The following is a 27,226-nucleotide window of genomic DNA, read 5'->3' as shown; positions in this document are numbered from 1 at the left end:
CAGCAACACCACCACTATACTCTGCTCATTCAGAGGGTGGGTCCTCCTTGCCCGTCCCACAGCAGTCAATCACCAAGTCCTAGCAATCCTATCCCTGACATTTTTCTTGAATCCATTTACTTCTTTCCACTTCCAGAGCCACCATATGATGCCCACCTCCACCTTTTTTTCTTGGACAACTGGGTGACCTTCCTGGTTTCCTGTGACCATTCTTGCCTCCTTCAAATTGAGTATCCATACTGTAGTCAGAAAGTTCTTTTTTAAAATGTGAATTTGACCATTTTACAACTCTGTTTAAAACCTTTCACTGGCTTCCCACTGACCTTAAAACATGATTCCCTAACCTCATCCTGATTTATAAGCCCACCCTCTGCTTCCCTGCTCCTCTCTGGACTCACTGAGGCCACAGGCTGCTTCCCTCACGACATGCCAACCACACTGATCTTTCACTCTTCCCAGAGCTCCTCACCCTTCATGCCCCTCTCCTCACCTACCTGACACCTGCTCAGTCTTCAAGTTGCAGCCTACACAGCACTTATTTGGGAAGCCTACCCCTGCAGGCTAGGATAGGCCTCCCTGCTACTGGCTTCCACAGTTCTTTGCAACCTCCTGACACGGTTCATGTCTGTTTTTGTCCCAGGACTATAAGATCCACCTGGTGACATCTCTGTCCTTCTGTTTGTTGCTTGATTCCAGGTTGCAGCATGGTGCAGGATCCACATGGTAGGCACCGAATAAATATTTGTGGAATGAAGGAAAATATGAACAAATGAATAAGAGAAGCCACAGTACTCTTTTCTTTTTCCCTGGCCAGCTCTTGAAAGTCCATTTAAGAGAATAAACTAGAGTCTTAGAATAGGGGTTCAGAGTGGTAGAGAGTCCACAAACCGTGATATCAGACACATGGCTCCATTAAATCTTTTAGCTTGGAAGAGAAGACTAAGGAGGAGGTGAGGGCTGAGACCGGACTCTTGAAGGGCTGCCTCTGAGGGAGATGTTACAGGGATCTAGAGTTTGGCTCTACAAAAGTTGTTCAAGCTGCCCAGTTCTGGGATTATGGCTGCTTTATGAAAGGGTGGGCTTCTTGTTACTGGAAATAGTCAAGCAGAAGGCTGGAGGCTCATACTCTTCAAAAGTATGAAAGAGCTTCTTCCGGTTCTGACAGAGTGTCATCCCAGTGGTGGACAGACCAATAGCTTTTCCTTTTAGCGCTGTTCTCTTGGGAAAGTTTGCTGTTCAGAGGATGGTGGCTACAGAAAAGTCTGAGACACTTACAGAAAGGTGCTTTTAAAAACATCATATGCTGCATTGTCCATCTCCAAACTAATAAAAATTCTGGGTATCTAGAAGTGGAATCCTGGTAGAACTGTGGGAATAGGCAGGCAGAAGGCTACAGGTCTGTCTTTTCCTTTGGCCACAGGCAAAACCCCAGGTTGTAGACCCTATATCCCACAGACGTCTCCTTCACCCTGAACTCAAACTTGTCATGACCCCCAGAGGGCTCAAGAAGGACTCTCTTGGAGACAAGGTCGTCCACATGCACTGTTTCCCAGTTAATGGCAGTTAGCTCAACACCTCTTCCTGCCAGAGGCCTTCTGCTAACATGCCAGCTGTTTCTGACACCTGGAGGAGCCGGGCTGCCCCTGCTTTGAAGTAGAGCCAACAGGGAGCTCTTGCCAACAAGAGTCTATACAAACCTATTGGCTCATGGAGAGATCCTTTCAGGCCATGCCTTTGGGCTGGAGAAAAGGACTCTGGTGAAGAAGTAATGGCAGTTAAGTTCATATCGGTCTTGAGCAGAACCATGGGAAGGGTGGAGGCCAGGGAAGATGACTAGAATGAAGAAAGAGTACTTGGTAGGGTCCGAGCTGATCCTGAAGGGGCTGGTTCTGTTCTCCCTCCCTTGCTGACTTCCAACAGCTAGGATGGGTTGGCTGGCTGCAGTGAAGTTGGTTCCAAAGAAGCCACAGCTTCCAGTCTGAACCTACTGACTTGTCAATGTCCTAATCACCCTTAGGGGTCAGCATCCCTGGTCTAATGGCACAAGTTTTTCTGCAGTGCTGGGTCAGCAGTCCTGGGATCAAATCCAGCTCTGCTACTCACTGACCAAGTTACATTTTCTCCCTGAGCTTCAGTTTCCTCATCTATAAAGAGGAGATAATCATAGTTCCTGGTTCACAGGATTCTTGTGAAAAGTCAGTGTGATGTTGTCCTGTGACTAGTGTATAATAAACACTCAAAATAAGTGTTTGTTGCTCTCAGTAAGTGTATTCTGGCTATCTCAAGGTGCTGGAAGACCTCAAAATAGCAAGTAAAAATATAGTTCAGAGGAAGTAAGCTACCAGCAACCAACCAGGCAGAGACTCTCAGGTGGAAGCTAGCTAGCTTGTTTCTAGTCCATTCTGGGGGGAAGCCAGGGCCAAAAAGAAAAGCTACTTTTCATGACTGCACATCTTGTGGGAGGTCACATGACCAGTGTCTTTAATGGTTACAGCTAAAGTGTGTCCCCAAGTCTGTTTGGGCTCACAGTACACCTTGGTGGGTTGTGTTTCCATGTCAGGGCCATGAATGCAACTAAAACTAGACTCTGGCTATCTTCTGCAGGTGGGAGGAAAAGGCTGCTGTCAAGGTTTCCTGGGACACTTCCTTACAGTTGTCCCTCCTTTGGACTGTGTTGGAGGTACCCTTGTGCTTCACAAGCCATGTCCTCAGAGTAGTGTGCGATGTCCAGGCCATTGCTCCCCTGGCTCCAGCCTGTACCTCCAGAGTACCCCAAAGCCCACCTACCATGTAGTGTCTACAGAGCTTGACTGTGAGAGTGTGGGCAAGAACAACAATGATTAATGTTCATAGGGGCTTACTCTGTCATAGGGGCAATATCATTTTATTTTCTTACGTTCATCCTATGAGGTATGCTTAATGAATGTTTTTACTGAGAACTCAGTGGTTTAGAGGACTAGGAAACTTGACCAAAGTTATAGATAGAAGCAAAAGACCTGTAATTCCAACACATAGCTCTCTGACTCTAATCATAGCACCTAGACCACCTGCAGCTGTGCCTGGTGAGAAAAAGTGAGTTCTGTGCTCTCTCGTGGCAATGACACCTTCCTGCTGGTGGCACTGTCCCTCTTCCCACTTGGGGTGTTTGTTATCAGTGTTTAGCAACTGCCCCCAGGGGACCTGCAGGCTTAGCCTGGAAGCTGGTTCTTGCCTGCAGACAGCTTGAAAGCTCCAGCTCAGCCATTTAACCTCTATTATCCTGGTGCCTTCCGAGAAGCCAGGGACAAACTGTTCTAGCTCTTAGGATAAATTCCCAAATCCAATGCATGGCCTGTGAGGCCCTCCTTTACTCTTCCAGCTCTCAAACTCCTCAAACTCCAGGCCCACTGGCTTCTTGAAGTTTCTCTAGATCACCGCTGGTGAGAATATGGCTTCTTTTAGGCTGCTTACTTTTCCTGGACTGATTTTCCTTCTCACTGCTCCTTACCTAAGTCCTACCCATCCTTTTTGTTTTAAAGGAAATATTTAAAACTTCAATAAATTATGTAGAGTAACATTAACACACACTTGTGTACCCACTAGCTAACTTCATCTAGCCTTAACATTATGCCATCCTTGCTTTAATTTTTAAAAGATTTGCAGAATAGTATATATACAGTTCCCTTATGCCATTCCTCTGCCCTTCCTCAGAGATCACTACTGAAACTTGGGGGTTTAGCATCCTTCCACAGGTTTTATACTACATTAACTCACACAGATGACTAGTTCTCTCAGCATTACATAAATGTGTTTTGTTTGTTTTCAAGCTCTAGGTAGCATTCTATAACTTGATATTTTAAGATGTATTACTGTATGTATATATTTATATGCATATAAAAATATATATTTACTTGTATTCATTTTAACTGCTGTATGGATTCCACTGTAGGGAGATACCACATTTTATATTTTTTTTCTGCAGAGGGACGTGCATATTGTTCCATGACAGCTATTGCAATGCTGCATGTTCTATTATAACCAGGTACACCTCTGCACTTTTTTGGATTTTCCCAAATTGCTTCAAAGTGATTGTACCAATATATACCAGTAGCTGATGAGAGTTCCCACTGTTCCACATCCTCACCGATGCTGTGTTTTCAGACTTCTAAATTTTTACTAATTTGATGGATGTGAAGAGGTATCTCAATTTACTTGGCATTTCTGGTAATTCTGAGAATGAAAATATGCCCACATGATAATTAGCTGTTAGGGTTTTTCTTCTGTGTATTCCTTGTTCATATCTTTGGATTAATTTTCTGCTGAGGTTCTTAATTATTTTCTTATAAAAAATTCTTTATAAAAAATTCTTGAGACTAAAAAATTCTGCAGACCAATCTGTTGTTGTTACATTCACAAGAAATATCCTCTTCCAGTCTCTGACTTGCCTTTCAACTTTGTTTATGGTATATCTGAATACCATAATGCATAGAACATTTTAGTTCTTAATTCCCTAGTGGTCCAGTGGTTTGGGGCTTGGTACTTTCACTGCAGTGGCCAGAGTTCAATTTGCCATCAGGGAATTCTTGCTTCTTAGCTGGTATTTCTCCTCTCTCTGGAATGTCAGCTCCATGAAGACAAGGACTTAGTTTTGTTCACTGCTCTATACTCAGCACTTCGAAGGCACTCTAAATGAACACTGACTGATGACTGAATAAATGAATGTAATTTTGTTTGTGCTCAAGTTTATCAGTCTCATCCACTGGGCTTGGGCCTTCTGTATGCTGTTTAAGAATTCTTTTACTACCTGGTGGCCATACAAGCATTTTCCTCTACTCTCCTTTAAGAGTATTATAGTTTTGCATTTCACACTTAGCTCTATAATCTATGTGAAACTGACTTCTGAATATGGTTTAAAGTAGGGATCAATGTGGACAACCAACTGCCCTACCAGTACTTACTGAATCACCCTTTTCCCCAGGGCTCTGCAATACTACCTTTTTTATATCAAGTTTTTGTGAATGCTTGGGTCTGTTCTGACCTGTCTAGAATGATGCATTTGTCTATCCTTACTGTAGTACCATACTATCTTAGTTATGATGGCCTTATTAGGCTTGATAGCTGACAGGGCAAGTTCATCTCTAATTCTTTGGGTTCCAAACTCAACATCTCTTCCTCATGGAAAACCTCCCATGAGAACGAGGTTAGGTTTATATGTTCCTATAGCACTTGGCTATACATTTATATGGCCTATATGTTTATATGTTCCTATAGCCCTTGGCACTTCATTTATTGAGGTCTGCTGCTCTATGAGTTCCTCAAGGGCTAGAACAATATCTGTTTTGCTCACTGTCATGGTCCCTCCAGAAAGACAATGACTGGCACTGGACAGACATTCAATACATATTTGGTGAATAAGAGAATGGGGAAGGAAAGGATAGTGCGTTTTGGTGAAAGACCTTTTGGGGCAACAGTGGTACTATTAGATGGTAGGTCAGATCTGGGCAGCATATCTATGCAGAAAGATATTGCAGGGGAGAGGCATAAAGAAAGGAAAACACCAAGAAAGCATAAGGCTATAGCTTCAGTGCATGGTATGAGGTGTGGCAGATAGTATGTGCTCAGTACCCATTTGAAAAATGACTGCAGGAATGAAGCATCATTTCCCATTCACTAGTTATAACTTTAAGAAATAGGTAATATTTTTGAGGGATGTATTTCACATGCATTATCTAATTAAGTCCAGAAACAATGCTATGAGGCAGGTATTATTATTATTTCCATTTTACAGATGAAGAACTTAAGGCTTAGAGGATTTGCTCAGTGTCATAAGCCAGTAAGTGAAAGAGCTGAGATTTGAATCCAGAGCTGTCTGACTCCAGCACCTGGGTCCTTCCCCATCAGGCTATCCTGCTTTCGTGACACAGGGACCAGCTAAAATGTGGCTCTCGTAAATGGCAGTGATTTGTTATGCCTGAAACTAGATTCTTTAGGAGTGTATGTGTTTTTGAAGCACTATTCATATTCAGCACATAACCATGATAAAAGAGGTTTTCCTATTAAATATATATTACTAGGGAATCTGGCCTTCAGTGAGGGAGAATTAAGTTAAGTAGGTTTCAGATGATAAGAGAGAGAAGGAAATGTGCTTCCTTTTAATACAATCAATTCTAAAATGCCAGAATGAAACTGGCATGCAACACCCTAAATCAGTGGTTCTCAAAGTGTGGTCCCAGACCATCAGCATCACTTGTGAACTTTTTCAAAATATGAACTTTTGGCCCCACCTTAGATCTACTGAACTCTGGGGATGGGCTAGGCCATCAGATTTAATAAGCCCTGCAGGTGATTCTGAAGCACACTCCATTTTATGAATCCCTGCTTTAAATCTTCATCCTTGGGGCAGGGCTTTCCGACTCTGTGATACCTGGGTCTTGAGTGGGTTACAGGTGTGGTGTTCCTCTTGGCCCGGCTGGGAGGAGGCCAGAGCCTACAGGCTAATCATAGAAAGTCCTGTCCTTACCTGACTTTTTGTTATATGTATAATTTGATAAGTGTTATGAAGTGAAAAAAGGCCAGAAATCAGTGTCTGCGGGAACCCAAGAATTTTTCATTAAAAAAAAAAATTTTTTTAGTAAGGTATTATTGATATACACTCTTATGAAGGTTTCACATGAAAAAACAATGTGGTTACTACATTTACCCATATTATCAAGTCCCCACCCATACCCCAATGCAGTCACTGTCTATCAGTGCAGCAGGATGCCACAGATTCTCTACGTGTCCTCTCTGTGCTACACTCTTTCCCCTGCGAACCCCTACACCATGTGTACTAGACATAATACCCCTCAATCCCCTTCTCCCTCCCTCCCCACCCACCCTCCCACACCCCTCCCCTTTGGTAACCACTAGTTCCTTCTTGGAGTCTCTGAGTCTGCTGCTATTTTGTTCGTTCAGTTTTGCTTCGTCGTTATACTCCACAAATGAGGGAAATCATTTGGCACTTGTCTTTCTCCGCCTGGTTTATTTCACAGAGCATAATATCTTCCAGCTCCATCCTGTTGCAAATGGTAGGATTTGTTTCTTCCTTATGGCTGAATAGTATTCCATTGTGTATATGTACCACATCTTTATCCATTCATCTACTGATGGACACTTAGGTTGCTTCCATATCTTGGCTATTGTAAAAAGTGCTGCGATAAACATAGGGGTGCATGTGTCTTTTTGAATCTGAGAAGTTGTATTCTTTGGGTAAATTCCAAGGAGTGGGATTCCGGGGTCAAATGGTATTTCTATTTTTAGTCTTTTGAGAAACCTCTATATTGCTTTCCACAATGGTTGAACTAGCTTACATTCCTACCAGCAGTGTAGGAGGGTTTCCCTTTCTCCGCATCCTGGCCAGCATTTGTTGTCCTTAGTCTTTTTGATGCTGGACATCCTTACTGGTGTGAGGTGATATCTCATTGTGGTTTTAATTTGCATTTCCCTGATGATTAGTGATGTGGAGCATCTTTTCATGTGTCTGTTGGCCATCTGAATTTCTTCTTTGGAGAATTGTCTCTTCATATCCTCTGCCCATTTGTTAATTGGGTTATTTGCTTTTTGGGTATTGAGGCATGTAAGTTCTTTATATATTTTGGATGTTAGCCCCTTGTCAGGTATGTCATTTACAAATATATTCTCTTGTATTGTAGGATGCCTTTTTGTTCTGTTGATGTCCTTTGCGGTACAGAAACCTTTTAGTTTGATGTAGTCCTATGAGTTCATTTTTGCTTTTGTTTCCCTTTCTCGAGGAGATGCATTCAGGAAGAAGCTGCTCATGCTTATATTAAGGAGACTTTTGCCTATGTTGTCTTCCAAGAGTTTTATGGTTTAATGACTTACATTCAGGTCTTTGATCCATTTTGAGTTTACTTTTGTGTGTGGGGTTAAACAATAATCCAAGTTCATTCTCTTGCATGGGGCTGTCCAGTTTTGCCAACACCAGCTGTTGAAGAGTCTGTCATTTCCCCATTGTGTGTCCATGGCTCCTTTATCATATAATAATTGACCATATATGGTTGGGTTTATATCAGGGCTCTCTAGTCTGTTCCATTGGACTATGGGTCTGTTCTTGTGCCAGTAACAAATTGTCTTGATTACTATGGCTTTGTAGTAGAGCTTGAAGTTGGGGAGCATAAACCCCCTGCTTTATTCTTCCTTCTCAGGATTGCTTTGGCTATTCAGGGTCTTTTGTGGTTCCATATGAATTTTAGAATGATTTTCTCTAGTTCACTGAAGAATGCTGTTGGTATTTTGATAAGAATTGCATTGAATCTGTAGATTGCTTTAGGCAGGATGGCCATTTTGACAATATTAATTTTTCCTACCCAAGAGCATGGGATGAATTTCCATTATTAGTATCCTCTTTAATTTCTTTTCAGGGTAAAGGTCTTTCACTTCCTTGGTTAGGTTTATTCCTAGGTATTTTATTCTTTTTGATGCAATTGTGAATGGATTTGTTTTACTGATTTCTCTCTCTGCTAGTTCATTGTTAGTGTATAGGAAAGCAACAGATTTCTGTGTTTTAATTTTGTATCCTGCAACTTTGCTGAATTCAGATATTAGTTCTAGTAGTTTTGGAGTGGATTCTTTATGGTTTTTTATGTGCAATATCATGTAATATGCAGTGACAGGTTGACTTCATTCTTACCAGTCTGGATGCCTTTTATTTCTTTTGTTGTCTGATTGCCATGGCTCAAACCTCCAGTGCTATGTTGAATAAAAGTGGGGAGAGTGGGCATCCTTGTTTTGTTACCAATCTTAGAGGAAAAGCTTTCAGCTTCTCACTGTTAAGTATGATGTTGGCTGTAGGTTTGTCATATATAGCCTTTATTATGTTGAGGTACTTGCCCTCTACACCCATTTTGTTGAGAGTTTTTTATCGTGAATGGATGTTGAATTTTGTTGCATGCTTTTTCAGCATCAATGGAGATGATCATGTGGTTTTGTCCTTCTTTTTGTTGATGTGGTGTATGATGTTGATGGATTTTTGAATGTTGTATCATCCTTGCATCCCTGGGATGAATACCAGTTGATCATGGTGTTTGATCCTCTTGATGTATTTTTGAATTCAGTTTGCTAATGTTTTGGTGGGTATTTTGGCATCTATGTTCGTCAGGGATATTGGTCTGTAGTTTTCTTTTTCTGTGGAATCTTTGCCTGGTTTTGGTATTAGAGTGATGCTGGCTTCATAGAATGAGTTTGGAAGTATTCCCTCCTCTTGTATTTTTTGGAAAACTTCAAGGAGAATGGGTATTATGTCTTCTCTAAATGTCTGATAAAATTCAGTGGTGAATCCATCTTGCCTGGGGGTTTTGTTCTTGGGTAGTTTGATTACCGATTCTATTTCATTGCTGGTAGTTGGTTTGTTTAGATTGTCTGTTTCTTCCTCAGTCAGTCTTGAAAGGTTGTATTTTTCTAGGAAGTTGTCCATTTCTTCTAGGTTATCCAGTTTGTTAGCATATGGATTTTCATAGTATTCTCTAATAATTCTTTCTATTTGTGTGGTTTCCATCATGATTTTTCCTTTCTCGCTTCTGATTCCATTATGTGTGTAGATTCTCTTTTGCTCTTAATACGTCTGGGTAGGCATTTATTTATTTTGTTTATTTTCTCAAAGAACCAGATCTTGGTTTCATTCATTATTTCTATGCTTGCAGTCTTCTCAATTTTATTTATTTCTTCTCTGATCTTTATTATGTCCCTCCTTCTGCTGACCTGGGCTTCACTTGTTCTTCTTTTTCTAATTTCAATAATTGTGAATTTAGACTATTCATTTGGGATTGTTCTTCCCTCTTTAAATAGGCTGGTATTGCTATATGCTTCCCTCGTAGAACTGCCTTTGCTGCATCCCACAGAAGTTGGGGCATTGTGCTGTTGTTTTCATTTGTGTCCATATATTGCTTGATCTCTGTTTTAATTTGGTGATTGATCCATTGATTATTTAGGAGCATTTTGTTAAGCCTCCATGTGTTTGTGAGCCTTTTTGTTTTCTTTGTGCAATTTATTTCTACTTTTATACCCTTGTGATCCAAGAATTTGGTTGGTACAATTTCAATCTTTTAAAATTTACTAAGGCTCTTTTTGTGGCCTAGTATGTGGTCTATTCTGGAAAATGTTCCATGTGCACTTGAGAAGAATGTATATCCTGCTTCTTTTGGGTGTAGAGTTCTGTAGATGTTTGTTAGGCCCATCTGTTCTAATGTATTATTCAATGCCTCTGTCTCCGAACTTATTTTCTGTCTGGTTGATCTGTCCTTAGGAGAGAGTGGAGTATTGAGGGCTCCTAGATGAATGAATTAGATTCTGTTTCCCCTTTTAATTCTGTTAGTATTTGTTTCACAGATGTCGGTGCTTCTGTGTTGGGTGCATAGGTATTTATAATGGTTATATCCTCTTGTTGGATTGACCCCTTTATCATTATGTAATGTCCTTCTTTGTCTCTTGTGACTTTCTTTGTTTTGAAGTCTATTTTGTCTGAAAGAAGTACTGCAACAACTGTTTTTTCCCCCCTATTAGTTGCATGAAATATCTTTTCCATCCCTTTGCTTTTAGTACCTGTATGTCTTTGGGTTTGAAGTGAGTCTCTTGTAGGCAGCATATAGTTGGGTCTTGCTTTTTTATCCATTCAGTGACTCTATGTCTTTTGATTGGTGCACTCAGATAATTTACATTTAGGGTGATTATCGATAAGTATGTACTTATTGCCATTGCAGGATTTAGATTCATGGTTACCAAAGGTTCAAGGGTAAGTTCTTTACCATCTAAGAGTCTAACTTAACCCAGTTAGTATGCTGTCACAAACACAATCTAAAGGTTTTATTTTCCTCCTCCTTTTCTTCCTCCTCCATTCTTTATATATTAGGTATCATATTCTGTACTCTTTGTCTATTCGTTTATATTACCTCTGGTGACAACTATTCAACCTTAGGAACACTTCCATCTATAGCAGTACCTCCAAAATTCACTGTAGAGATGGTTTGTGGGAGGTAAATTCTCTCAGCTTTTGCTTATCTGGAAATTGTTAAATCCCTCCTTCAAATTTAAATGATAATCTCATTGGATAAAGTATTCTTGGTTCGAGGCCCTTCTGCTTCATTCATTAAATACATCATGCCACTCCCTTCTGGCCTGTAAGGTTTCTGCTGAGAAGTCTGATGTTAGCCTGATGGGCTTTCCTTTGTATGTGATCTTATTTCTGCCTCTGGCTGCTTTTAACAGTCTGTCCTTATCCTTGATCTTTCCCATTTTAATTACTATGTGTCTTGGTGTTGTGTTCCTTGGGTCCCTTGTGTTGGGAGATCTGTGGATCTCCATGGCCTGAGAGACTATCTCCTTCCCCATATTGGGGAAGTTTTCAGCAACTACCTCCTCAAAGACACTTTCTAACCCTTTCTCTCTCTTCTTCTTCTTCTGGTATCCCTATAATGCGAATATTGTTCCACTTGGATTGGTCACACAGTTCTCTCAATATTCTTTCATTTTTAGAGATCATTTTTTCTCTCTGTGCCTCAGCTTCTTTGTATTCCTCTTCTCTAGTTTCTATTTCATTTATTGTCTCCTCCATCGTATCCAACCTGCTTTTAATACCCTCCATCGTGCTCTTCAATGATTGGATCTCTAACCTGAATTCATTCCTGAGTTCTTGGATGTCTTTCCTTACCTCCATTAGAATGTTGATGATTTTTGTTTTGAACTCCCTTTCAAGAAGAGTCACGAGGTCCATATCATTTAAATCTTTCTCGGGAGTTGTCTTAATAATTTTACTCTGGACAAGGTTCCTTTGGCGTTTCATGTTTGTATATGGCACCCTCTAGTGTCCAGAAGATCTATTTTGGAGCTGCTCAGCCCCTGAAGCAATGTCGGGGGTCACAGGGGAGTGGTAGTGGTGCCTGGGGAGAGGAAAGAGCTGTTCCCCATCTCCCAGCTGCTGTGCCTGTCTCCACTGCCTGAGCCAGTGGGCTGGGCACACAGGTATAAGTTTTTGTCCCAGAGCAGCTGGATATGGATCTCTGCTTTCCACAAGTGGCCGGAATCCCAGTCTCCCCCAGGAACTGGGCCTGTATTAACTTTCCAAGCTGGTAGTCATGTGAGTCTCATGAAAGCACCATGAAATGCAGGTTTGTGCTCCCAGAGCAGATTTCTGGAGCTAGGTATTCAGCAATCCCAAGCCTCCCACTCCCTCCCTGCTCCATTTCTCTTCCTCCCACTGGTAAGCTGGGGTGGGGGAAGGGCTCGGGTCCTGCGGGGCCACAGCTCTGTGAGGTCTGCTCTTTTCTTCAGGTGTATGCAGTCTGATGCCGTCCTCTGTCCTGTTGCTCTCTCAGGATTAGTTGCACCAACTATATTTTCTAATTGTATCCAGTTTTAGGAGGAAGCCTCTGTCTCTCCTCTCACGCTGCCATCTTTAATCCCTCAGAAACTTTTGAGGCTGAATTTTCCTTAAAATTATCTGACTCTGAAGAGGAACTATCATTGGAAGTTTGAAGCTAACTTCCCTTGCTTGCTTTTAAATTACAAGAGATAATCTCCCATATTTTTTTCCAATTAAGAAAGGAAAATCTAAATCTTTTTTGGAAAACAGATAAGTTAAAATTATAAAACCTGAACTGCAGCTTTTACCAGTGGCCAGTTGCCACTGTTTTTTTGTTAAGAATCTGCTGAACAATGAGGGTGGGCAAAGCCTACAAAATTTTGGGTGTGTGATCACTAAACAGGTTTTGCACAGGACCAGCAAAAATTAGTTCATGAGCTGTGAACTGAAAACCAGCTTGCCCCAGTGCAAGGCTAGTGTCTACTGCTGGCAGCAGTTGATTTCCCATCTTTCTAGTTAGTGGAGGAGATGGTTGGCTCCTTTTGGAAGTATTGAGGTGGTTCTTGGTGCAGTGCAGCCAATGCGTCTCTGGTTTCAGTGGGTCTAAACACCATGCAGAAATGATCTCATGACACAGGGAGATTGGAGCATGAGGTTTAGAGCAGCCCTGGTTTCAAACTGTGCCTGTGCTAAATACAAGTTATCAAGAAGTTCAGGCAATTGGCTTACCCTCTTTGAGCTTCAGTGTCCTTTTTTTTAAATTGAGATATATCAGTTTCCTCTTCAGTTAAATGGTTATAAAACATTTTTATAAAGATCACATTATATAATTAAGGTAAATGAATTTAAATGAAACAATGATTTAGGAAAGATGGGCATTAACAAATTATTAGTAAGACTTCACTTTTTTAGAGCAGTTTAGCTTCACAGAAAAGTTGAGGGAAAGGTAGAGATTTCCCATGATCCCCTGCCCCACACATGCACAGCCCCTCCCTGTTATCAACACCCCTCACCAGGGTAGTACATTCATTACAATCCATGAGCCTAAAGTGACACAGCATCACCCAGAGACCATAGTTTACATTAGGATTCCTTCCCAGTGTTGTACATTCAGTGGGTTTGGATAACTGTTTAATGACATGTATCCTTCATGTATGGTAGAATAGAGAGTGTTTTTCTAAAAACCCTCTCTTCTGGCATTTTTTCAGTAAACAAGTCTTTGCTATACTTCTGTTTGCCACTTTACCTCAGATTTCATGTCAGATAAAAGTTAACTGAGGCATAGTCCAACTACCTCATTTGGTTAAATATGTGAATGACATTGAAACCACACACAGCAGTTAGGGGGTTCTAACTATTTCTGCCAAGTCTTCCTGGTTCTGGACTAATCTTGAAAGCCTTACTTTAGCATAAATAATACAACTTATCCTTCCCTCAAATAGGCTTTATTACCTTCATGCCTTTCCAGTCTCCAACCTCAACCCACTTAATCACAAGTCACTGCCAACACTTGCCTCATTATCTCAGAATATCTTCTAGGGGTTTTGCATGTGTATGTGCGTGTACATGTGTTTGTGTGTGTTTGCCTCTTCCTCTCACTGCCCCACAATTTGATGTGTAGACCCTAAGCCTCCCCACAGAAACCACAAAGGATCATTTGGCTTCCCTTTGGAAATACAGAAAGTTAGTATTTTTTGGGTAAATCTCATATAGACCCCTTTCCAAATGCCAGTTTCTTTCCTAATGGTTTTATTTTTCCCTGACTGTTTGTATATATTTCAGGTTTCTCTAAGAAGCCATAGCCCACAGAGGACTGAGTTGGCTTCCAGAGTCCAGTAGACATACCTGGCTGCTTTCTGAGTGAGCTCCAGTGGGAAATCTGGGCACAGCAATTGCAGCAAACAGTGATATTCTCTCATGGTCAGCAAATCTGAAGTGGAAATGGAGAGGAACATATCAGGTCTCTGCATATGAAGTCATTGCTCTCTTTTTGGTCATTTCATGGATTTCAAACCTAGTCTTGATAGAGCTGCTCTTTTAAAGGTGAGTCAGTGTTAAGGGTTTGCTAGCCACTCACTCCAGGGGTGAGATTTTAAGATCAATATTTCTACAAAGTTTTTCCTGTGTGGGAGATATCCAGCCACAACATTTTGGCTCAACACACTTCATTTGTTTAAAAAATGGTCAGATGAGACGGAGCAAGAGGGGTACTGTTTTCAACCTTCTTTGGTTTTCCTTGTGTTTAAAATTCCTCAAGAATGAGTTATTTCAAAGCTGGTTAAATCTGCTGAAATTCTCTGGCATGGGAACGTGTCCAAAGACCATCTATAGACTCTCTGGAAGCAGTACTAAGGCAAATACAGTCTTGCAATATATGAAGGAGAAGAATACAGCAAAGCAGCACACAGACCTTAACACTGTCAGCCAGTATTGTGCAGCCTGGTTTCTTTTGGACCAAGCCTGTACACAAATCTGGTTTTCCTATTATATGAAGTCAAGACAAAGGTCCAAGATATACAGTCAAGGCAATCAAATGGCTCTTGATGTGCAGAAGCAGTACTTTGGGAGAGAGGAGCCAGGATGAGGCTCTGTGGCCCAGCAGAAAACCCAGAGGGGCAACTCTGAGGGAGCTTCACAGGGTCCCAGGGGGGAGGCAGTGCACTGGTGCTTTCAAGTTGTCTTGTTACTTTGTGTGCCAAAGCCAAAAGATTGTAGATCAGTCAGGCAGCAGCAATCTGCAATTATTCCATATATCAAAGCATTTTAGATATGAAAGGACATGCTAATGGTAAACCAAGAGTGAGCAACCTGGAAGCCATCCTCACTGGGAGAATGAGTGAGGAAGGGAATCCAGAAGGCATAGCCACATTTGGGGAATGAAGATGATGATCACAGGCACTTGGTTTCTTTGGACCTAAGTTAGCTCAAACCACAGGAATCCAGATCTCCAGCCCTTGCTAGTTTGGTTGATGCTTTTCCAAGACATAAACCCCGAATCCCCAGGGACAGGCCTGGGTTCCTACTACTTTTTCATCAAAGCTCAATTCAAGGTCAGGGCAGAGAGTTTGACTAACCACACTACTAAAGTCAGGGACACCAAAGCAACAGACTCAAAGTCAATGTAGGTCAAAGGATCAAGATGGTTTTTGTGGCCTTCATCCTGGCCACAGCGGGGTGTGCACTTTCCTCTCCTCACTAGCCTGACCTTCAGCACAGCGTGGTAGAAGGTTTTGCTCTTCAAGGAAAGGAGTAATAGCCATTCATGGTCTCTCTCACAGATTTGGGTTGAGGGACAGTAAAGACAAAGGGAAGGGAGAAAAGTCACTGAGTCTCATGCCAGAGCTTCCAGTATAAAGAGGAGTGCTTTCTGGCAGGAATAAAGTATTAAAGTATTAAAATAATACTACCATTTATTGAGCACTTTGCTAAATTTTCAGAAAATTACGTTACATGTAAATTACCTTATTTGATTTTTACAACAATTCCATTAGGTAGGTACCATAGTGTGGATAAAGTGAAGGTTGCTATGGCCAGGATTCTCACCTGGCCCTGGTTGGCTAGATCACTATACACGTGTGCGCAATACGTTGTTATTGACTCTATATAAAGAGCTCCGCCCAGTGCTCTGGGCAACACGGTGGCACGACTGCAAGGCTGCAGGAGAGCAGAGACAAGACTGGAGTGGTGGCAGTGCCGAGGACAGAGACTGAGATGGCTATTGGGGGTAGAGAGCCCCAGAGGCAGAGACTGGCTTGCTGCATGCAGACTCACTCTGAGTGTATGTGATTCTAGTGATTGACCTGCCACTGTGGGAATGAAGTTGGGTATAAACCCATTTACCCCAAGAATATTCCATTGTCATTTCTTTGGTCTCATTGAATCCATAGTGAACTTGTTCGGGGCTGAAACCCATCAGCAAGACAGTGTTTAAGCATTTAAACTCAGCAAGAAACACCTTCCCCCTCTCCTCTCCTGTCTTTACCTCCAGGATTTAAAAAGAGAACTAAAATAGCTCCCATTGTTCGGTGTTATTATATTCTAGACATTCTGCTGAGTCCTTTATAGACATCATCTCATTTAATCTTGGCTTCAATCCTGAAAGGTAGGTATCATCATTCCCATTTTACAGATAAGCTGAGATTTAGAGAGACTGAGCAATTTGCCTAAGGTTGCATACCTGGTAAATTGCAGAGCCAGTTGCAGTGTTAATGATTAAAAGTTGAAGTCCTGAAATAAAGGAATCTTTGGACTTTACTAACAGCCCTCAGCACAATGCCTGGCATATAGTTGTAAATACCTGTTGAAGGAATGAATGAATAAAAACATGCATTTCATAGAGACCCAAATGAAAATCTGGAGAGACAAATTTCTGGTCACTGTGTGGACACAGAGATGGGGAATCTCCAGGCAGAGGAGACCTGTCTATAGACTGGAGGGTTGGGTGTGAGGAGATGCTAGGAATTGTGAAGTGCTGAAAATGGAAAATGTCCTGTTTGGTAGATACTACAACTCTCAATGAACACAGGTGTACTAAATTTCATGGGCTTGTTGACTCCTAGCACCTTCTTATCAAGTGCTCAATCTAATCAGCTTGAGTTTATTTCCATAGGAATATATCACTAACTTCTACCAGGAAAATCAGAGGAAGCCTAGGGTTTACTTTACAGTGATTCACTTTGGCTCTGTTACAACTCTATGAGTGAGTACTGTAGTTTTCAAGATAACCAGTCCCCAATTCAAAATATTCTTCTGTTGGTTATCTCTACTCTAATCCTAAAGAGTGATAGATGAGGTTATTTTGGCTAAGAAAATTAACCTAGTCAGAAATTCCTGATGCACATTATATTCAAGGGCTAATTTGTTCTCTTTCTCCTTTCTTAGAAAAGAAGGATGAAGATCTTCTCATATCTTTTGTACATCTGGTCTGCCTTCTTGCTGTGGAAATTCCTGTCTCTGAAGCTCTGTGGGGCACCTTAGTCATCTCTACATTCTCCTCAGGGACGACCATATGTGCCCACACATTTGCTCAGAAGAACTGAAGTGGTGTGTAGATGTAGACTCAGATGCCTCTGCTCTTCCTGAGAAATGGTGCCTTTTCTAGGGTCAGAGTGGTATCATTAAAGACTAATGCAGAGGAACTAGGGTCATAGCTTTTGTCCCTTACTCAGAGAAAGCCCTTCCCAAAGCCTGAATCAAGGATTTTTAGTTTCAAAAGTATGGGGGAATACAATGGGGCTTAGTCTAAATTCATTTGTGTGAGTGCCTACATGTTGATGGCTGGGCGAGTTAGTGCTGGGGCAAGAGCTAGAGATAATGAAATGCTTGGGGATTCCCAGAGGACTTGAACATCCTTGTTGGTTGGCTGCATGATCTCAATAGGAACTACCACAAAGGCCAGAGAACACCACAGCCCATGAGTGGGTTCTCAAATTTTCAGTTGCAATTGTTTTTATGTTCTTTTATACAGGGGTTGTGAAGGCTCATTCTAAATGACACTTGTCCTCAACCAGGCTGCTCTGCCAAGACATGCTCGGAAGGACATGGATCATTTGGGGCATGACCATACCACCTTTCCTATCCTTAGGGCACTTGAGGCTTTGGTACCAGTTCACAGCTGAGTAAATACTTCTCAGTGCTGTTTTGCAAGGAGGGGGAAGGGAGTCAGAAAGAGTGTGGGGAGGTGGAGGGAGAGGAAAGAGGCAAGACATCTGATAGCTTCACTGCCCATGTAGCACTTGGCCACAGGAAGTCACAAGAAGATTGTTAACATCCTAGGGCCATGTTCCTGTCAAGCAATTCCGCAGAAGAAGAGCAGTTTGTGTTCTTAAATTTTATCCTCTTTGATAGCACTGTTGTTTTATATTATAAATGGAGGGAAATGATAATTAGTTTACTGAAAGAGAAATTATTTTACAAAATGAATGAGAAACAATGGCTTCCAATGACACCTATGGGGTAAAGTAATATTATCCTTTGCCAACTCATTATTCCCCAGAGCATGTTTAATGTGTTCAAATAGGGGCAGAAAGCCAGACTCTTTAGTTTTATACTTTATTATGTCTATGACCAAAATCAAGTAACTGTTTCTATTTGACCAGTGTATATGTTCTAGTCAAAGTATTAATCAGATATAGTAACAATTTCTTGGCAATTTTTAGCATGAACAAAAGAAACTCCCAAAACTATATATATGATACAAAGATTTAAAGAAATGTGAGCATTTCTAATCAGGGTCTGAAAATTCTTCCTCAGGGATCATGTATGGGATATTATAACAACTGAATCAGGTCTTTAGACTAACCATGGTCATCTCTAGCCAGCAAGATGGGGCTGAACCAGAGGCCTGGTCTGATATGATAAGAACCATCTACACTGCATCAGACCCTTGAGATGTTGCCCTCTTTTCTGTCCATGATGATGGGACTGTTAAGAGTTGGAGGACCAGGACAAGGCTTGGTTCTGGAGGAGGACACTGTCTTTTTTTTTTTGGTATCATTAATATACAATCACACGAGCAACATTGTGGTTACTAGATTCCCATTATCAAGTCTCCACCACGTACCCCATTACAGTCGCTGTCCATCAGTGTAAGATGTTGTAGATCACTACTTGTCTTCTCTGTGCTATACTGCCTTCCCCGTCCCCCCCACTACATTATGTCTGCTAATCGTAATGACCCTTATTCCCCTTTGAGGAGGACACTTCTTAAGACAGCTGTGATGACATGAAATAAACAGGCTGCACATATCCAGAGTGGGCAGCCATATGACATTGTGGAAGGAAGCCCCAGTGCCAGGGGAAAAAGTCTCTTTCCAGTAGCAACAGGGCTAGCCACTCTGGCATGGGCACCGTCTCCTGATAATTTATTGAGAAAATGGGAGGCAACTTTGGACACCAAAATGTGGAGGAGGATCTTGGTACCGTAAGCTCCTGAAGGGCACAGCAGCCCATCAAGGAAGTTACTTTAAGCCTAGCATTTGCACCACCATTCCCATTCTAATTCAGAGACCAACTAGTCCAGCTCTACCAGGTATTGTTATTTCGTATTCTTGTTTGGAAATAGAAGGAGAGGGTGTGCCCTCTGAAGTAGAAACTGCAGAGCCAAGTGTAATTCTCATCTAGGAAGAAGCAGATGCTATCACAAACTCCAGTGACCCACGTCTGTTCTTAAATGAACAGAAGCGGTTAAACAGGCACAAAAGCAAAGGTGGAGACCGAACTTTGGTCTCTCCTCATGGCAACTAAAGGTGAGAGGAAACACCCTGCCCTCTCAATGGGAGTATGTTTGGAAAACCCCACTCAGCCTTTGAAAAAGAAGCATTTTAAATTTTCTTATGGGTTTTTATGGCCAGAATGAGAGTTTTCATGTTGTTTAGGGGGTAAAAAGTCTGTTCTCCCACAGAGATACATCACGACATAGAGAAAGGAACTTGATCTGAATTCTGCAAAGAACTAATTACAACTTTTCTGGGTCTCCATTTTCTTATCTGCAAAATAAAGAAGTTGTGGTTTGTGAGGGTTGAAAACATTTTTAAGTAGACATTTTTTTTCCAATGGAAATCTTATAAGAAACCTCAATGTATAATACAGATTAAAAACAAAGACTTACCCAACTTTCTCTTCAATAGCCCTCATCTAAGCTAAAGGTTCAGGGAATGAGGTGGCTGGGAGAGAAGGCATTGCTTTAAAACTCTAGGGCTGTATAGAGGACAGTTAAAAACCCCTGGTTCTAATACTTAAGTGGGTCTTATATATAGTACATGGTTAAGAGTGAAGGCTCCTGGATCAGCCAACCAGGATACAAATTCTGATTCTTTAGCTAACTAGTCATGTGACCTGGACAAACCAATTAGAAATGAGAGTGAATGCTAATCTAATGCTAATGATAATATGAGTATGAATAATGTGAATACTCATACTAATCATTTGAGAGGATTAAAAGAGAGGATTTTTAAAAAGAGAGAGATAGCAAATTTAAAGTGCTAATATATGGCCCAGGGTAAGCATTCAATAAACAGTACCTGCTCTTGTTACTACTCACCTGTATTTGAGGCACACAGGTGGGATGGGGCCTGCATAACAGAAAGCACAATTCGTGAAGTTCTCCAGCTCAAGCCAGTGGGTGGCTAAAACAATCTTATTCCTCATTTCATGATTATTTTGTCTTGCCTTTGTTCTTACTGATGTTGAATAACAGACTTCCAGCCTCAAAACTGATGCACACCACTTTACTTGATAGTCACTGCACTGCCAATCCTCTTATCACTTCACTATGAAAAGTGCTGATGAGTCATATTTATAGAGAGACTGTATAATTATGCAAGCCATTTTCATATGCACTATCATTTCTGATTCCCATAAGAACCTTGTAGGGAAGGGAGAAAATAATGGTATTAGTCCCATTTTTGTAGACAAAGAAAATGAGCCTCAGCAGGAGACAAAATCATCAAACCAATGGTAGATCCAGGATCAAATAAAGTCTTCTCATTCCAGGGCAAGGCTTCTTTCTATTACACAGGCCTATTCCCTATCATGTCCTTCTCTTTTATAACCCGTGGTCTCTGGGGCCCTGGGATCTTGGCCGGTTTTTATTCCTTCTATGGATGAAAAACACCTAGCCTAGTGAATTCCATAATGAAAATGAAGGAAATTTTAGCTGTAACTGCTATTATTACTATTAGTATTTAAATGTGCCACCAGCTATTCTATCTCTTTCCATCACCCTTCTCCTAGGCTGGCTCCAGGGCCACATGTAGTCTCTAACTGGCTTGTGGCTTCCTTGCTGCCCCCCAAAATAAACCGACAGACCCTTTTTCTTTTATGTGACTTGCTGCTAAGCTCTGTAATAAGGAAGGGATAATAAAAATATATACATTTGAAGCCATTATAAACCTGTATCTGTAATTTAAACAGTTCTAGACACAAATTAGCAAGAGAAAAGTATATTTAATGTATAAAAATAATTGTACATTTTTCCTTTCCAATTTAAAATCAGGCTGATAGTTGGGATGGAATTTTATAAGCTATCAGTAAAACTGTCTGATGAAGACTTGTCTGAGAAAGCAAGCCACAGAAAACAAAAACCAAAAAAAGTTATTATTTCTCTGGCTTTCTACTGTCCAAAGTAGCCATAGAATAAATAAGAAGTGAAATAAATAAATTTGATTTGCTTAAATGCATTTTTCTTCTTTTCTCAATAAATATAAAAAAAGCAGTGGCTAATTCGTGGATGTTTTGTTGCCCTTGTCTAGCTTGGATTAATACTTAGTCTATAGGCACACACCTGATCATCTACATTTGCCCTGTTACAGCACTAAACTATGTTTTCTGCCTTTATCTTGCATCTACTGACCACTTCAGCATTTTATTTAAAAAAATAATAATAATAAGGGAGAAATGTGGGATTCACATATAAATCAAGTATAAAAATCAAACGAATAATCATAATTGATCTGATTGTTTATAGTTCATGATGTGTGATCAAAACTGAAAGTTTCTGTGATGACTGCCCTTGTACTGTTCACCATGCAAGAACTTATTCACTATGTAAGAACTTGTTCACCATGTAAAAACTTGTTTGTTATGCTTCAGAAGATTGGAGACTGACGAGAATTAGGCGTGGGGTTGATTAATGATTGTACATTGAGTCCCCTATACAGAATTTTACTGTTGTTAACGACCATATGATCAATAAATATGAGAGATGCCCTCTCAAAAAAAAAAAAAAGCAGTGGCTAAAGGAGTTACTCTTGAGGATAAGTTGAACCAAGAAAGACTAAAGATAAAAAAACAATCTAAGTTCCCTGATTCTTGATGATTGTGTAGTAGGGAAAGGCTGTTGTCAGCATGTAGGCATGTTTATAAAGACCACAGCCCACTCTCTCGTCAGACTCCACTAATTTCCACCAGTGATGGTGGATTTATGGCTACTCATCAACTAAAAAAATAGACTGAAGAAACAAAAACAGCAAGAACCAGAAAGAGGGTTAGATATAGTTAAATACATCTCTTCAAATGAATCCACCTTTGTCTTTCCTGATGTTTTCTGTCTTTTGTGGGCATATAGTGTACCATGCCTATAATTATATGTGTGTGTGTGGGTAAGAGAAAGAGGCAACTAGAGACAGAAGAGTGTCTGACTTTTTTGGGACTGGATGGGAAAGGAAATAGATGATAGCAGTTACTGTTCCTTAAAGCTATCAGCTTTGTTTTTCAAAGTATGTTTTTCCTAGTAAAAGATTATTTTTCTGTAATGTGAGTGAATCACTCATCTTATTTTAATAAAAATGTGAACCAAATGATACTAGCTTCCCATCCTGGGAAACAATACAATGGTCAGGCTTTCTGAACCCTGATCCTTATCTTTCAGTGGGACTGGCAGGCATACAAAAAGAAAGGAAAAAGACGACAAATACCCCAGTGGCATCAAAGGATGAACCACCTGTTTTTTTATACACAGTATTCTAAAAGACCAAGTCTGGTCTTACTCATTGGGGTTTGGATAAGATACCTGGTTTCCCCATTGACAGGTTGCCTTCAATTGGGTGCCAATTTTTTTTGCCTCAATCTTATATTGGGTTTCAAATGTATAACACAGTGATTCAACAGCTACCATATTATTAAGTCCTCACCCACACTAGTGTGGTTACTATCTGTCAACATAGGAAGATGATTATGGCCCTTTTTACACATTGACTTTTGTCACGTTCATGTATAACTCATTCAAAAAACTAAGAAGACAAAAATATGAGCAGTGGGAACACATCAACCAGTCTTAAAAAAAAAAACAAAACGATTCAGAACTATAAACAAAGTGCAACTTTTTATTTGAATAATCTTTAGGGTCTATTTGGGTCTAACATTCTAGGATTCTTTCATTGGAATTCTTTGTGGTTGAGGCAGTAGCATAAAGAACAGGTAGAACATGATTTGAATCCAGATAGCACACAGCTTTCTAGAAGAGTGTGAATGTTATGAAACCCATGTTACTGATTTCTCATGTGGCACACACAGTAGTTAAGAACATAAGAACTGTAATAAAAAAATAAAAATTTGTAATTTGTAATTGGGTTCAAAATATCTCTGTTATTTCCTACCTATATGACATGAACAAAATTGTCTGAGTACCAGTTTTCTCAGTTTTTTCTCTAAAAATAGGATAATACTTCTTCCTCCTCAGATTCTACATAATGGGGACCCCTGCTATTGCCCTAATTGTATTTCCTTCTATTCATCCCTTGTCAGACCATTCCAGCCATAGTGGCTTTGCTGTTCCTTGAATATGTCAAGCATGCTCTTGTCTCAGGCTTTTTTTGTCCTGCTGTCTCCTCTGCCCCTAGATACCTGCATAGCTCCTACATCCTTCAGGTCTCTGCTCAGATGCCTTGGTAGGCGTAAGGCCTTCCAATGCCATAGCATTTAATACAGCAACTCTCCCTCTACTTCCTGTCTCCTTTTCCTGTTTTATTTTGCTTTATAGTACTTATCACTATATATGATCTACTGTACATTTTTTAATCATATTACTTGTTTCCTTACTAGAATGTAAGCTCCAAAAGGGCTAAAACTTGGACTCTTTTACTCATTGTTTGTTCTCAAAAAGTAATTGTTAGAGGAGTAAGAGTGCAGTGATGATTAAGTGAAATAAGACTCATGAAGTTCTTAGTATTCACTGTCTGAGACAGAATATGGCTCACAGACTGGTTTTGTTTGGTTTGAACTGTACTTTTTAAATTTTGAATTAAAACAAAAAATGCAGACATTTCCCACAATACAATCTAGATTTCAGATCTCTTTTTTAAAAAAAATCAGGGCCATCTATTCTACATGGCAACAATCAGCTGAACTGAGGCAGAGCATGCCCTTGAGTCCTACTGATAACACCTATGCTTCTTACATTCACAGTCTGGTCACTGCAGGCATCTGAATTTTCAACTCCAGATGTAGAATTTCTTTCTGGAAACATTTTTACAATAAAAATTCAATTCATCTGACTAAATGAGTTCAAGATGAAAAGAAAGAAACTGAATGGCCTCATAATATTAAAGGGAAAGAGCAAGATAAAAATTATTGTATAATTTCATATCTCTGCTTTAAAAAGAAAAGGATATAGGAGGGAGGAGCCAAGATGGTGGGGTGAGTAGGGTAACAGAAATCTCCTCCCAAAACCATATATATTTTTGAAAATACAACAAATACAACTAGTCCTAAAAGAGAGACCAGAAGATACAGTACAACAGCGAGGCTACATCTACATCTGCAAGAACTCAGCACCTCACGAAGAGGGTAAAATACAAGCCGCGGCCCGGTGGGACCCGAGTGTGCCTCCCACCCCAGCCCACCAGTGGGAGGAGAGGAGTCAGAGCAGGGAGGGAGTGGGAGCCGAGGACTGCTAAATACCCAGCCCTAGTCATCTGCACTGGGAGCGCAGACACACATTGTGTGGTGTGCTGGATGTTAAGGAAACAGAACACTAAAATCTGCAAGTGCGTCCCTGCAGCTGGCACCCCTGGGACAAAAGAAAAGTGAGTGCTTTTTGAAAGTCTTAAAGGGACAGGAGCCTCACAACTCAACAGCAGCATCCTGGCACACTCAGCCTAGCACTGAGAATCCTGGGGAACTCCAGGCAACCTAACACCCTGGGTGACAGTGCAGCTCTGAAGCCCCTCACAGTGATAAACAGCTTCCCGTCCATTCCCCCTCGGTTGCAGCCCTACCATAGCAGGGGAGTGGTTGTGGGAGTGGCTGCGACCACAGTAACTGCCAAGAATCTCCTCTGCAGCCTCCCAGGCCAGACTCAGAGGCGCTGTGGGTGCATGGCAGCCCAGAACAGACAGAGGAAGCCGGGACAGGGCGCAAAAAGTCGCCGTTCTTGAAGGAGAGTACACCCGGTGGGCCTGCCTCACCGTGTGGGGTTCTGGGCTGCCCAGATGGCTGCCCCACCCATGGCGGCTCAGGATATAAAACTGGAAGCTGCTCCCTGTGTGCAGTACATTGTTCTCCCAGCTGACACACACACCAACTGCCTACAACTACCTCTATTGCCATGAAAAGGCAGAAGAATTTGATCCAGTCCAGAATTACCCAGACAACCCCTGAGAGGGAGCCTGTGGAGATAGATTTAACCACTCTTCCTGAAAAAGAATTCAAAATAAAGGTCATAACCATGCTGATGGACCTGCAGAGAAATATGCAAGAGCTAAAGGATTGAGTTAGGAGGGAGAATACAGAGATAAAACAATCTCTGGAAGGACTTAAGAGTAGACTGGATGAGATGCAAGAGGCTGTTAATGGAATAGAAATCAGAGAACAGGAACACAGAGAAACTGAGGCAGAGGGAGATAAAAGGATCTCCAGGAATGAAAGAACATTAAGAGAACTGTGTAACCAATCCAAATGGAATAATATCTGCATTATAGGGGTACTAGAAGAAGAAGAGAGAAAAAAGGATAGAAAGTGTCTTTGAAGAAATAATTGCTGAAAACTTCCCCAAACTGGGGGAGAAAATAGCCTCTCAGACCATGGAAGCTTAAAGAACTCCCAACACAGGTACCCAAGAAGGACAACACCAAGACACATAATAATTAAAATGGCAAAGATCAAGGACAAGGACAGAGTATTAAAGGCAGCCAGAGAGAGAAAAAAGGTCACCTACAAAGGAAAACCCATCAGGCTATCATCAGACTTCTCAACAGAAACCTTACAGACCAGAAGAGAATGACATTATATATTTAATGCGATGAAATAGAAGGGCCTAGAACCAAGAATACTGTATCCAGCATGTTTATCATTTAAATATGAAGGAGGGATTGAACAATTCCCAGACAAGCAAAAGTTGAGGGAATTTGCCTCCCACAAACCACCTCTACAGGATATTTTAGAGGGACTGTTCTAGATGGAAGCACTCCTAAGGCTAAATAGATGTCACCAGAGAAAATAAAATCACAGTAAAGAAAGCAGTCCAACCAAATACTAACTAAAGGCAAAAAATAAAATAAGCTACTCACAAAAGCAGTCAAAGGAAACACAAAAGAGTACAGAATAAAACACCTAACATATAAAGAATAGAGGAGGAGGAATAAGAAGGGAGAGAAATAAAGAATCATCAGACTGTGTTTATAATAGTTTAATAAGTGAGTTAAGTTAGACAGTTAGATAGTAAAGAAGCTACCCTTGAACCTTTGGTAACCACGAGTCTAAAGCCTGCAATGGCAATAAGTACATATCTTTCAATAATCACCCTAAATGTAAATGGACTGAATGCACCAATCAAAAGACACAGAGTAATAGAATGGATAAAAAAGCAAGACCCATCTATATGCTGCTTACAAGAGATGCACTTCAAACCCAAAGACATACACAGATTAAAAGTGAAGGGATGGATCATGGGAAGATGGCGGCATGAGTACTTCAGTGGAAATCTCCTCCCAAAAACATATATATTAATGAAAATACAATAAATACAACTATTCCTAAAAGAGACACCAGTGGATACAGTACAACAGCCAGAATACATCTACATCTGTGAGAACTCAACATCACATGAAGGGGGTAAGATACAAGCTGTGGCCAGGCGGGACCCAAACGTACCCCTACCCCAGAACCCAGCAGGAAGAAAGGAGTCAGAATGGGGAGGGAAGGAAAGCCCAGGACTGCTAAACAACCAGCTCTAGAAATCCACACCTGGAGCACAGACACAAGGTGCATGGGGTGCTGGATGTTAGAGAAATGGAAAAGAAAAACCTGCGGGCAGGTTCCCGCAACTGGTGCCCCTGAGACAAAAGGAAAGCAAGTGCTTTTTGCAAGTCTTAAAGAGACAGGGATCCCACAGCTGGATGAAGTCGTTCTGGCACACTTAGCCAGCAGCTGGGAATCCCGGGGAACTTTAAGCGCCCT

The 27,226-nt window shown here is 41.0% G+C and overlaps 1 protein-coding gene and 1 long non-coding RNA gene across 6 annotated transcripts in view; one reads left to right on the top strand and one right to left on the bottom strand.

Moving 5' to 3' along the window:
- Nucleotides 1–27,226, bottom strand: part of CSTPP1 (centriolar satellite-associated tubulin polyglutamylase complex regulator 1) — a 338,012-nt gene that overhangs the window by 28,851 nt on the left and 281,935 nt on the right. For all 5 annotated transcript variants that reach the window (XM_073216523.1, XM_073216526.1, XM_073216525.1 and 2 more), the window contains one exon: nt 14,177–14,261. In XM_073216523.1, the coding sequence (XP_073072624.1) occupies nt 14,177–14,261 (85 nt within the window). The remainder of the gene's footprint in view (nt 1–14,176; nt 14,262–27,226) is intronic.
- On the top strand, nt 14,236–20,360 carry LOC108408809 (uncharacterized). Its single transcript, XR_001856077.3, has 3 exons — nt 14,236–14,374; nt 16,374–16,433; nt 17,213–20,360. It is a non-coding gene; the product is annotated as an uncharacterized lncRNA (long non-coding RNA).

Source organism: Manis javanica, chromosome 11 (assembly GCF_040802235.1).
Source record: "Manis javanica isolate MJ-LG chromosome 11, MJ_LKY, whole genome shotgun sequence".
NCBI classification, from domain to species: domain Eukaryota; kingdom Metazoa; phylum Chordata; class Mammalia; order Pholidota; family Manidae; genus Manis; species Manis javanica.
The sequence above is the reverse complement of the archived record's forward strand: the minus strand, read 5'-3'. Positions and strand labels throughout refer to the sequence as shown.